This window comes from Lagenorhynchus albirostris, chromosome 19, assembly GCF_949774975.1.
Source record: "Lagenorhynchus albirostris chromosome 19, mLagAlb1.1, whole genome shotgun sequence".
In the NCBI taxonomy this organism is placed as follows: domain Eukaryota; kingdom Metazoa; phylum Chordata; class Mammalia; order Artiodactyla; family Delphinidae; genus Lagenorhynchus; species Lagenorhynchus albirostris.
Window position 1 is genome coordinate 42,895,231 of NC_083113.1, and position 13,383 is coordinate 42,908,613.

The 13,383-nt window shown below is 42.1% G+C and overlaps 1 protein-coding gene across 1 annotated transcript in view; it reads left to right on the top strand.

The window, feature by feature from the left end:
- TANGO6 (transport and golgi organization 6 homolog) overlaps positions 1-13,383 on the top strand; it is a 176,209-nt gene that overhangs the window by 64,885 nt on the left and 97,941 nt on the right. Inside the window, exons 13-14 of the mRNA XM_060131846.1 lie at positions 6,824-7,339; positions 9,669-9,726. Of these exons, the coding sequence (XP_059987829.1) occupies positions 6,824-7,339; positions 9,669-9,726 (574 nt within the window). The remainder of the gene's footprint in view (positions 1-6,823; positions 7,340-9,668; positions 9,727-13,383) is intronic.

Below are 13,383 nucleotides of genomic sequence, written 5' to 3' on the forward strand. Positions count from 1 at the left end.
ACCAGGGCTCAAACCCATGTCCCCTGCGTCAGCAGGCAGATTCTCAACCACTGCGCCACCAGGGAAGCCCCAACTCCCAGTTTTTTAATTTGAGAACTTGCAGAAGTTTATAACAACTCACCATCTAACTGTTCCACTCCTGACACCCTGAAAGAAATCACAGATGTGAGCTGACATAACACTGCTCATTCTGTTCCTGAAGCATTCCAGAAACTCTAGGAGCGAGGCAGCCAGATAAAGGAATCTGTCACTCACTTGTGGGTTGCTCCTTCAGGCCTCGGGGCTTTTACACAGAATTCTGAGGTCTGGATGTGAGATCTGTGCTGAGAAGCAGTGACAGGAGGAGCATTGAGGACTTTATGGTCACTTTTCAATTTTGATAGTGGTCCTTGGTGACCCTTGAAAAATAATTAATACTTAGTGCTTCAGTTTTGTCATCTACCAATTAAGTGAATATTACTTTATACCTCAGAAATTTTTTTTGAACATTTATAAACAAATAGTTGACACCTGTAGTCTTAGATTTCCCTGATTATTCTTACAGTGGGAAATCTGTAGCCTTATGAAGCTGAAGGAATACATAACTTTCACTGCCTTAGAAACTATTAGATTCAGAATCCACCTACCTGCCCATGGTGATTAGAGAAGTTACCTAGTTGAATAAGGTGAATCCCACAATGACTAAGAAGTTTGAAAACAGGGAGAAAAGGTGGTTGGGTTTTTTAAAAATAGACTTTATATTTTAGAGCAGTTTTAGGTGCACCGCAAAATGGAGCAAGAGGTACAGAGATTTCTTATATGCCCCCTGCCCCCACACACGCACAGCCTCTCCCACTGTCAACATCCAGACCCAGAGTGGTACATTTGTAGAATCAGTGAAGCTACATGGACACATTATCATCACCCACCGTCTGTGGTTTACATTAGGGTTCACTCTTAGTACTGTGCACTATGGGTTTTGACAAATGTATAATGACAGGTATCCCCCATTATAGTGCTGTACCTAATAGTTGCACTAACCCCAAAATCTGCTGCCTATTCATCCCTCCCTCCCCCTAACCTCTGGCAACCACTGATCTTTTCTAGTTGCGGAGAGCAGGGGCTACTCTTTGTTGCAGTGTGTGGGCTTCTTATTGCAGGGGCTTCTCTTTTTGCAGAGCATGGGCTCCAGGCGTGCAGGCTTCAGTAGTTGTGGCACGTGGGCTCAATAGTTGTGGCTCGCGGGCTCTAGAGCGCAGGCTCAGTAGTTGTGGCGCATGGGGTCAGTTGCTCTGTGGCTTGTGGGATCTTCCCGGACCAGGGATCGAACCCATGTCCCCAGCATTGGCAGGTGGATTCTTAACCGCTGTGCCACCAGGGAAGTCCCAAGAATTCTTTGTATATTTTAGATAATTGTCCATAATCAAAACATGTCTTTTGCAGATACTTTCTCCTAGTCTGTGCCTTGTCATCTCTTTCTCTTGACATTGTCTTTTGCGGAGCAGAAGTTTTTAATTTTAATGAAGTCCAGCTTATCAATTATTTCTTTCATGGATTTTTTTGGTATTTCACCTAAAAAAGCCATCGCCATACCTGAGGTCATCTAAATTTTCTGTCTTATGTTATCTTGCAGAAATTTTATAGTCTTGCATTTTACATTTAGGTCTATGATCCATTTTGAGTCAATTTTTGTGATAGTGTAAGGTCTGTGTCTAGATTCATTTTTTTGCATGTGAATGTCCAGTTGTTCCAGCACCATTTGCTGAAAAGTTGGTCTTTTCTCCATTGTATTGCCTTTGCTCCTTTGTCAAAGATCAGTTGACTGTCTGAGTTAGGAGTGACATCTGAGTTAAAATAAATCTGGGTGCAACTTCCTATTCTTGTCAGGTGGGCATTCCAGAATCCCAGTTCATCTCACAGACCCGAAATTGGGAAGGAGTTCAACCTTATTTTGCAGATTTGAAAACTGAGGTTCAGAGGATGGAAATAACCCTGTCAAGGTGCCACAGGGAGTTGGTGGAAGGATCAGGGAGTTGGAATCCAGGTCTCCTGGGGACCAGTCCAAAGCGTCCTTTGCAGTTTTAGGCATTGCGTCTCATTGTTGCAAAGTTCTGCACAGTGCTCGGCATCTACCCAGGCACTCAGTGCATCAAAAGGCAATTTATAAGGAATTAATTTATAAGGCAATTATTAGAAGGCAAGGGGGTGCCAAGGGCCATCAACTTGAAAGCACTCATTTGGGCATAATATTTGCTGAGAGGAGAATAAAGCCTGCTATAAAGAATATTTCCTTGGATAATTAACTTTGTCCACCGGTTGCTCTAACAACCATCAACAGAAATTTCATCCTTGTCTGGGCTGGGATCAGGAAAATTGGCAATGTCGGAGAAAGAGCAGTGGAAAGAAAGTCAGGAGGTCATGCCCAGTTCTGCCATTTCTCAGTTTCTGGAGCTAAACAATTTCCCTTTCTGGGTTGCCTGTAAACGGTGATGTCAGACTAAATAACCTTTTTTTTTTTAAGGTTTTATTTATTTATTTATTTATTTGGTTGCACCAGGTCTTAGTTGCAGCAGGCAGGCTCCTTAGTTACAGGAGGTGGGGTCCTTAGTTATGGCTCACAGGCTGCTTAGTTGTGGCAGGTGGGCTCCTTAGTTGTGGCATGCAAACTCTTAGTTGCAGCATGCATGTGGGATCTAGTTCCCGGACCAGGGATGGAACCTGGGCCCCATGCATTGGGAGCACAGAGTCTTAACCACTGTGCCACGAGGAAAGTCCTGAGGTCAGACTAAATAATCTTTGAGATCCTTCAAAGAAAAAAATTAGTTGACTATATTTGTGTAGGTCTATCTCTGGGCTCTCTATTCTGTGCCATTGGTCTATTTGTATCTTTTTAAGAAGAAATTGTTGTAACAGAAATGAAAAAGAAGGGGTGGCGGGAGGAGAGGCAGCGGCCAGGCAGCCCAGCTTCGCGAAGGCTCTCAGGCGCGCCGCGGCCCACAGGCACCTGGCATGTACCCGGCACGCGCCCGCGCCGCCGTCACGATGCCCAAGAGGAAGGTCAGCTCTGCCGAGGGCGCGGCAAAGGAGGAGCCCAAGAGGAGATTGGCGAGGTTGTCAGGTAAACCGACTCCTGCAAAAGTGGAAATGAAGCCAAAAAAGGCGGCAGGAAAGGATAAATCTTCAGACAAAAAAGTGGAAACAAGGGCTTCCCTGGCGGCGCAGTGGTTGAGAGTCCACCTGCCGATGCAAGGGACACGGGTTCGGGCCCCGGTCCGGGAGGATCCCACATGCCGCGGAGCGGCTGGCCCCGTGAGCCATGGCCGCTGGGCCTGTGCGTCCGGAGCCTGTGCTCCGCAACGGGAGAGGCCACAACAGTGAGAGGCCCACGTCCTGCAAAAAAAAAAAAGTGGAAACAAAAGGGAAAAGGGGAGCAAAGGGAAAACAGGCTGAAGTGGCTAACCAAGAGACTAAAGAAGACTTACCTGCAGAAAATGAAGAAACAAAAACAAGGAGAGCCCAGCTTCTGATGAAGCAGGAGAGAAAGAAGCCGTCTGATTAATATCAGACACCTGGTCCTGTCAGTGGTCCCTGTCTCCCTTCTTGTACAATCCAGAGGAATATTTTTATCAACTATTTTGTAAATGCAAGTTTTTTAGTAACTCTAGAAACACTTATAAAAAGGAGGGAATCCCACCTCATCCCATTTTTTTAAGTGTAAATGCTTTTCTTTAAGAGGTGAAATTGTTTGCTGGTTGTTTATTTTTTGGTACAACCAGAAAATAGTGGGATATTGAATATGGGAGGCTTTGATTGTCTTGGGTGTCAGCTTAACATTCCACAGATGGAGGGTAGCTTTTCTATCCTATAATACAAAGCATACTAACTGGCAGTTTGGAGTCAGTTGTGCATTTAATGTCTTAAACACTTTAAATTACTTCTCTTCCCATGTTGTTTTTGGTAGAATTGTTTCCTAAAGCAAACCATTCACCCCTCGATCTTGGCTTTCCTAGGCAGAATTTTGTGCACTCTGTAATATCTTAGGTCGTGGTAGTCCAGTTCTTCTAGTAACTGTTAATGTGCTGTGAATGATTGACAATTTGAGTATGTAGTGTATATGATATTAAATTGTGAATTAGTGGAACTTATGATGTAACAGCATATCAATATTTGAAGATATTGGTACTTGATATCCTGTGAAGGAAAATTTGCCTCCAAATTTTAAGCTGGAAAGTCACTGGAATAACTGTTCAGAAAAGAATCACAACTACATAATTGTTTAGATTTTTGGTACGTATGTTGAGAACTGTGTACAAATTGAAATGTCTGTGTACTGATCCTCAAAACAACCAATAAAATCTCAATCATGAAAGAAAAAAAAGGAAATGAAGGCTTCCATGTTGGCACAGTGGTTAAGAATCCGCCTGCCAGTGCAGGGGACACGGGTTCAAGCCCTGGTCCGGGAAGATCCCACATGCCGCGGAGCAACTAAGCTCGTGTGCCACAACTACTTAGCCTGAACTCCAGAGCCCATGAGCCACAACTACTGAGCCCACGCACCACAACTACTGAAGCCCACGCGCCTAAAGCCCGTGCTCTGCAACAAGAGAAGCCACCGCAATGAGAAACCCACGCACAGCAACAAAGAGCAGCCCCTGCTCGCTGCAACTAGAGAAAGCCCGCGGGCAGCAACGAAGACCCAACGCAGCCATAAATATATAAATAAATAAATAAATAAATAAATCTATTTTAAAAAAAGAAATTCAAAAAGAAGATACTTTTATACATACACTTTTATATACGTATGTACATAAAAATGTACATATTTTTTACATACACTATAGATATAAGTAGATATTCCCATTTCAGATGCTTAAAGAAAAAACAAAGGTCCATGATACTACAGAGGCATTGAACGAAGTCTAGCGTAATGATAACACTTGCATAATTATTCTAAAATGTGTTTTCCAGTTCCACATAGATTCTTGATAAAATTGACCCTTTTCTTAGGTGACATATTTTTATGGTGAAATTCTACAGGTACAAACCTGACATATACCTCAAGTTTTCATTTACTTGGGAGGAAAGTGGTAGAGAAAATGAACAGTAACAATCCTGTGGAAGTATAACATGAGAATATTATATAGGTTCTGTGAAAACAGTTGGTCAATTGATTGGTTGGTTGGATAATGAAGTGCATGAAAGAGTAAGTAATAAATACCCTGCCTTGTTCTAAAAAGGATTTAAAACATGCAAGGTTTTCAAATGATCAAAGCTTCATGAAGCTTCATATGACAGTTTTTCCAGTATTCTCAAACAGAAAAGGATCACCACTGATTCTTGTTTCTTCACTGACCTCTCGTGCACCTTTCCTAGTAAGGCATGATTAGAACAAAGCTTCTGGAAAGAATAAGATCTTACGTAGTTTTCACTCCCATTTTCTAGGAGAAATTCCCTTCTGCCAGTTATCATCCCAGTCCCTTCTAGACCTATGATGCCCTTGTATGCTAACCAGCCACTTTATAGAAGAGCTTTATTCGTTCAAGTGAGACTGTGTAAGGTTTAGGTAAGAGCGTGGACTCTAGAGCCAGACTTGTTTGCTTTTTTTTTTTTTTTGGCTGCACCATGTGGCTTGTAAGATCTTAGTTCCCCGGGCAGGGATTGAACCTGGGCCCACAGCAGTGAAAGTTCAGAGTCCTATGGACTGCCAGGGAATTCCCAAATATATATATTTTTATGCTTTTTTAATTTATTTTTTATTTTTTGGCTGTACTGTGTTGCATATGTGGATCTTCGTTCCCGGAACAGGGATTGAATGCATCCCCCCTGCAGGAGCCAGACTTGTTGAGTTCACATATTACCATCTTCTAGTTGTGTGACCTTAGACATGTTACCTAACTGTTCTATGCCTCAGTTTCTCCCCTGTTTACCCATCTCTTTCTCTCTCTCTCCTGCATTGGGTCTTTGTTGCTGCGTGTGGGCTTTCTCTAGTTGCAGAGAGCAGGGTCTCCTCTTTGTTGCAGTGCACGGTCTTCTCATGGCAGTAGCTTCTCTTGTTGCGGAGCACGGGCTCTAGGTACGTGGGCTTCAGTAGTTGTGGCGTGTGGGCTCAGCACTTGTGGCTCATGGGCTCTAGAGCGCAGGCTCAGTAGTTGTGGAGCATGGACTTAGATGATCCACGGCATGTGGGATCTTCCTGGACCAGGAATCGAACCCATGTCCCCTGCATTGGCAGGCAGACTCTTGACCACTGCGCCACCATGGAAGTCCCTCCCCCCATTTAAAATATAAATAATAATAGTAACTAGATCATAGGGCCATGAATATGTATGTGTATTTTTTGTTTATTGTATTTATTTTTAAAACATACACATAGCACTGTGTATCAGGCACTAAGTACTTTGCTAATATGAACTCATCTTTTTATGGCAAAAGGGACATGAAATTAAAAAATACAGTAATACAATAAAAATCAAAACATAAAAGAATTTCACCATACAACTGGTTAATGCAAATTAAAATAATAAGCAGCCATGTTTTGCCCATCAGATTGTAAAAATTAAGACTAATTTTATGCGGGGGAGTGGGGAGGGAAAAAAAGAGTAATAATTTGCATTACTGATATATGTTTTTTAACTTAGAAAAGTACCTGCACAATATTCAATAAATGTTAGCTGTAATTATTCGACCATAGTATGAGAGTACCAGACTCAGGCTATATGCTGATTACACCAGGAACAAGGTTTCATTCCTACCCCTTTTTCTCAGGATCTGTTGCCTTGTGCTGAGGTCATATTAACATTCGCTATGTTAATTTGGATTTGGCATTTTTCATTTCATTTTATAGTTGAAGTCAAGTGAATTTGCCATTCTGAAGCAATTGCTGCCTCTGTTGGAGAAGGTCTCCAACACATACCCTGACCCTGTCATCCAAGAACTCGCCGTTGATCTCCGCATCACCATCTCTACCCACGGAGCCTTTTCCACTGAGGCTGTCAGTGTGGCTGCCCAGAGTACCCTGAACAAAAAGGATCCAGGAGGGAAAAGGGAAGAGCAGCAACAAACCAGTCATGAAAGATACAGCAGTGTGTCTTACAACCACCTTGAACGACAGCGAAGCCATTGCACATCCAACCAAACAAGCCTGACACCTAATGCTCCACTCATTCCTCAGGAAGTCCGTGAGCCCAGCATCACTACAAACCAGAAATCAGGAAGCATAACCACAGAACAGCTCCAGGAGGCTCTCTTATCAGCTTATGATCCTCAAATTCCAACACGGGCTGCTGCCCTGAGAACTCTTTCTCGCTGGATAGAACAGAGAGAACCAAAAGCCCTTGAGATGCAGGAGAAGCTTCTCAAGGTGAGTAGAACACCACACACACGCATATGCACACACACACACACACACACACACACACGGTAAGACCACTTTCCAGGAGCCTTGACTTGTATCAAGCACTGTCCTAGGCCACCCTTGGGGAAATTGTAATTGTTCTATGGAGGCAAGACTCAGACACAGGAAAGACTTAGATACACATGAGACTCAATTGAACACGAGCAGAGTGTCAGGACTTTTACAGGCAAGAAACCCTGTGGACAGTCAGGAGAAGGAGAGAGTTGAAAATCTGGAGGAAGTAGATCTTGACATGGCTTCACAAACTAATAACGTTTGAGCCAATGAAAGAAGACCCTGAGCAAATTCTCAGAGCAAATTCCTTTTCTGGTAGATAAGGCCACTTTCAACACTGTGACCAGCCAAGATAAGCCACCTGTTTTTTCTGGGCCCCTTTCAGAGGGGCTTTGGACAGAACTGGGTCCCCTCCCCACTTTCCCTCCATCACAGTGAAAAGGCTGTTCTTTATATCGTGGATTTATATGGAAGACTGTATATGCTTAGTTGGGGATCTTTTCCCTTTTGTGGAAATTGTCCTGACTTCAGTATGGGTTAGAGATTAAGAGCCAAGGGTCTAGAGACGACTGATCAAATCGCAGATCATTTTCTTGGACAAAGTCACTTAAACTTTCTGAGCCTCAATTTTTACATCTGTAAAGTAAGGATAATTGTAACTGGACGCACTTTATGTTGAAAGATTTAAAATAAAATAATTTGGGAATTCCCTGGCATCCAATGGTTAGGACTTGGCGCTTTCACTGCCGGGGCCCCAGGTTCAGTCTCTGATCAGGGAACTAAGATCCCGCAAGCCGCACCGCACAGCCTACACAAATAAATACGTAAATAAAATAATCCATGTAAAGCATGAATTATAGTGGCAAGCACATAATGAGCACCCAATAAAGGTTTAGTAGTGTAATTATTACTATTATTTTTTCCATATACTCTAGCCATTAGACTAAGAATTATAATTCTGATTGAAAACATTTATTTTTAGTCACTAAGGTTTTAGAACCAGTAGTGTAATGATAACTTCTGTTTATTGAGGCAGGCCCTATGCCTTTCAGACATTATCTCTAATCCTGGCAATGACCAAAATATTAACATTATCCTCATTTTATAGATGAGAAAACTGAGGCACAGAAATGTGCCAAGGATTTGCTGTCATTGAAATGTTGCTGAAAACCTCAAATTATATATCTCCTTTGAGTAATCATTAAAAATATGCCTTCACACACCTATTTAGATGGTTGATGCTATGAACATCTTTGGAGTTTTCTTTAGCTAACTTAACTTTCATCTGCTATATATAATTGGTCATCAAGTCCTGTCAATTCTTTTTTCAAGAAGTCTTTCAAATCTATCTGTTCCACTTCATTCCCATGGCTACTACCCTGGATTAAGCTTCTCTTACGCCATACATGATTTCTACCCCTTCCAACCTGGCCATCTTCCCAACTTAACTAATCTTGAGCTCTCCCTAACATGCCACAGATATGGAGACCAGCAGTATCAAGTTGATATCAAGAATTGCTGTTCCTGTAAAGGACACATCACTATATATGGAAAGACACCCCCCCTCTTCTAGATACCAAGCAGGAAGGACATGGGCATATGGCCACTGTCTTCCTCTGGCCCTTCTGTTAGGGCCTAAGGCTAACATGTCAACTGTCATATCTTCTAGATAAGCAGTACCCACTGCGGTTGACGTGCCCTGGTGGGTTCCTAAATTATGAGATGTGTTGAGAGTAATTTGTTACTGATGTCAGTTGAAGTGCTGAAATTTGCAAAAGATATTTAAAAATAGAACAGATTCAAGGTTATCCCAATAATATCTCCATCTTGCACTTGCATTTCCATACACTTTCTGAGTGCAAGAGAAAAGGATCAAATTATAGCAAGTGTGCCATTAATTGGACATAACCCCGAACCTGGCCTCTGTGTGTCAGGGCCTGTAGTCTGTCAGGTCATATCTAAGAATGGGCTATCCACAGTGGGCTATAGTGGAAAAAATGTTGAGGATTGTTCTTCCAGATTTTGGCTTCCATGCCTATTCTTGGTATATACTCAACAACTTCAAGAAGTTCTCCCCTATAATCGCTACCCTCTTTTAGCTATTATAACAATGGGACTTCAAACGTATATACTGTTTTCCCCACAAGATTCTGAAGTCAGACCGATATCTCGCTACAACAAAGAGGAAGAAAAGCATTTTTTTTTTGAGGCTGCTCTGAGGGTCTCTTAAATCTTGCTTGCTGTTTGTGAATCATATCACTACTGTGTTCTGTGGTTACAGATATTCTTGGAGAACTTGGAGCATGAAGACACCTTTATATATCTGTCTGCCATTCAGGGTAAGTTAGTCCTGGTTAAAGGACTTTGAGTTTGTGGACCAAAGATTATATCATGTATGTTTGCACAAAATCTCTAAATTCCTAGAGCCACAAACTGTTGGACATTTTGTCCCTCTTCCTGTCTCCTAGCTAGGACTTGATTTCAGTCATGATAATAATATTCCTGGAGAGTTCCTAAAGGGGTCCTAGAGAGTTTCAGTATCTCATAATGATAAGGAAGCCTTTATTTATGCTTACTTATCATTCTATAGATTAAATCCCATTTCCTCTAATTCAAGGAGGTAAAGAATGGCTCACACGTGAGCTCTCATTATGTTGGCCTTTTAGGAACCTGACTGCTGTCACTGTGCACCTTTGTCCTGTCTTTGTATTTATTTATTTATTTATTTATTTTTGGCTGTGTTGGGTCTTCATTGCTGCACATGGGCCCTCTCTAGTTGAAGTGAGCAGGGGCCACCCTTCATTGCAGTTCACGGGCCTCTCATTGTGGTAGCCTCTCCCTTTGGGAGCACGGGCTCTAGGCGTGAGGGCTCAGTAGTTGTGGCACACGGGCCCAGCTGCTCCATGACATGTGGGATCTTCCCGGACCAGGGCTTGAACCCGTGTCCCCTGCATTGGCAGGCGGACTCCTAACCACTGTGCCACCAGGGAAGCCCTGCTCTGTCTTTAAGTTAAAAGAATCTCAGGATATATAATATTTCATCATCAAAACATTTTTTGCAATAATTTTATTTCTCTTTTGTGATTCTTTGTTGTTCTCATCTCCATTAATTTGTGGATTTCAAATCTAGAGAGAGGCCTCATGAAAAGGGGTAAGAAGCAGACACGGTGAGAAGGCAGAATTAGCTCACAGTTTCTCTTGGCTCCATCAGCGTGGTGTAGTCCTCAGGGGCTGGGGGCTGGAGATGGATCACCAGGATGCACCACCCTTTCCCCTGCTTCTCAGCTGTATGAACTTTGGCAAATTACTTAATCCCTCTGGGCTTCAATTTCTTACCTGTAAAAAGGGAGCTAAATAGGAATGTAAAATGGTACAGCTGCTTTAGAAAACAATCTGGCAGTTCCTTGAAAAGATAAATGTAGAGTTGTCACTTGACCCAGCAATTCTAAGTATTCACCCATGAGAAATGAAAACATATGTCCACACAAAAACTTGTACATGAATGTTCATAATAGCCAAAAGGTGGAAACAATCCAAATGTCCACCATTTGATGAATGGATAGACAAAATGTGGTATATATTTACAATGGAATATTATTCAGCCAGAAATAATAATGAAGTACTGAGACATGTTACAGCATGGATTAACCTTGAAAACATTATAGGTGAAAGAAGCCAGTCACAAAAAACCACATATTGTATGGTTCCTTTATATGAAATGTCCAGAATAGGTAAATTTATGGAGACAGAAAGTAGATTAGCAGTTGTCTAGGGCTAGGGAGAAAGGGGAAAGGTTTGGGAGGTGATAGCTAAAGGGTACAGGGTTTCCTTGTGGGGTGATGAAAACCTTCTAAAATTGATTGTGGTGATGTTTGTACAGCTCTGTTAGTATGCTAGGAACTACTGAACTGTATACTTTAAATTGGTGAATTTTATGGTATGTGAATTGTATCTTAATAAAGCTATCACCAAAAAAATAATAAAATAAAATTTAATGAGGATAAGCTGGGACAAAGTGAGAGAGTGGCATTGACATATATACACTACCAAATGTAAAACAGGTAGCTAGTGGGAAGCTGCTGCATAGCACAGGGAGATCAGCTCGGTGCTTTGTGACCACCTAGAAGGGTGGGATAGGGTGGGTGGGAAGGAGACACAAGAGGGAGGGGATATGGGGATATATGTATATGTATGGCTGATTCACTTTGTTATAAAGCAGGAACTAACGCAACAATGTAAAGTAATTATACTCCAATAAAGATGTTTAAAAAAAATTTAATGAGGAGGAGAGGGATAAAACTGTCAGAGATTAAGGAGATTAAATATTATATGATAGATAGGATCCTGGAACAGAAAAAGGACACTAGAGAAAAACTAAGAGAATCTGAGTAAATTATTGACTTTAGTTGATAATGAAACGTCAATATTAGTTCATTAATTATGATAATGTACCATGCTAATGTAAAACTTAATAATAGGGGCAACTGGGTATGCAGTATATGGGAACTCTCTGTGTATCTTCTCAATAAATCCATAAATCTAAAACTATTCTATCATTAAAAGTTTATAAAGGGGGCTAACATTAAATGAGTTAATATCTTGAAAGTGCTTAGTGCATATTAAATGTTCGATATGTTAGCTATTATGATTTTAATGTTATCATCATCATCATATCACTACTATTTCTGTTGTTAGATTGCTAGGTAATAATGTGGTGATATGTGTAACTTCTCAGAGCTAAAGCTTGAGTAGGTCGATTCTGTCTGGTAGTTCCTGCTACATGATAGATTACTGAAACACCCAGTATTATTTATTTATTATCATGTATTATCACTCATTTATTATCATTCATGAATCTGTAGACAAATGGGGTTCAGCTGACCTGGTCTGGGCTGGGCAGCCCTGCCACTCCCTGCAGGTCGGTGGGCTGCATTAACTCTGCTACACCTGTTCCAGATGATCCCGGGTCCAGGGCCTCCCAGGGCGCATTTGTGTGGTGATGGCAGAAGTGTATGAGAGCAAGAATAAACTCGAGAGGCCTCTTCGGGGCTAAGCTTGGAACTGACAACCTATCGCTTCTGCCTCATTCTGATGGCTAAAGCAAGTCATGTGGCCCAACCCAAAAGTCAAGGGATGGAGAAATATACTCTGTCCCTTTAGTGGGACAAACTGCCAAGTCACGGAGCAAAGGACATGGATGCAGGGAGGGGTGGAGAATTGAAGCCGGTAATGCAGTCCTTCAGGCAAGGTTCTCTGTGAGCACAAAGGCACGTGCGGCTCCTTACTGGCTACTTATTTCTTGGTGTAGTTTGGGTATCCTCTATGCAGACCTGGAAGTTGAAACTTAAGAGAGAGTTCAGAGGGGAAAGTGTACAGCAATGAAGGCCTGAGCCTTGGAATTCATTCTTTACTCAACAGACATTTATCGTGCACCTACTATATAGTACAAAACACTTTCACAATGAGTTTCATGACTTAGTTAAAAAACAAGAAGACATTCTTCAAAGGAGACAAAATAGGGCTTCTCTGCTGGCGCAGTGGTTGAGAGTCCGCCTGCCGATGCAGGGAACATGGGTTCGTGCCCTGGTCCGGGAAGATCCCACATGCCGCTGAGCGGCTGGGCCCGTGAGGCCATGGCCGCTGAGCCTGCGCGTCCAGAGCCTGTGCTCTGCAACGGGAGAGGCCACAAAAGTGCGAGGCCCGGGTACTGTGCAAAAAAAAAAAAAAAAAAATGGAGACAAAATAACCAGTCACAAAGATAAAAGAACAGCTAGGCAGAGCAGAAGAGTGGAGCATGTCCAGAGAGAAAGTAATTACAGGCAGCTGAGAGGTCACAGAGACCAAGAACTGAGATAACACTGAGGGCTCGATGGGACTCAGGAAGCCACATGACAATGAATGGCACTTATGGAAATCAAATAAATCAATGAGGCAAGAACCTAAAATGCTGATAATTAATAAGTCAGAAAACAAGTCATCCTGTACTTTTTCCAGGA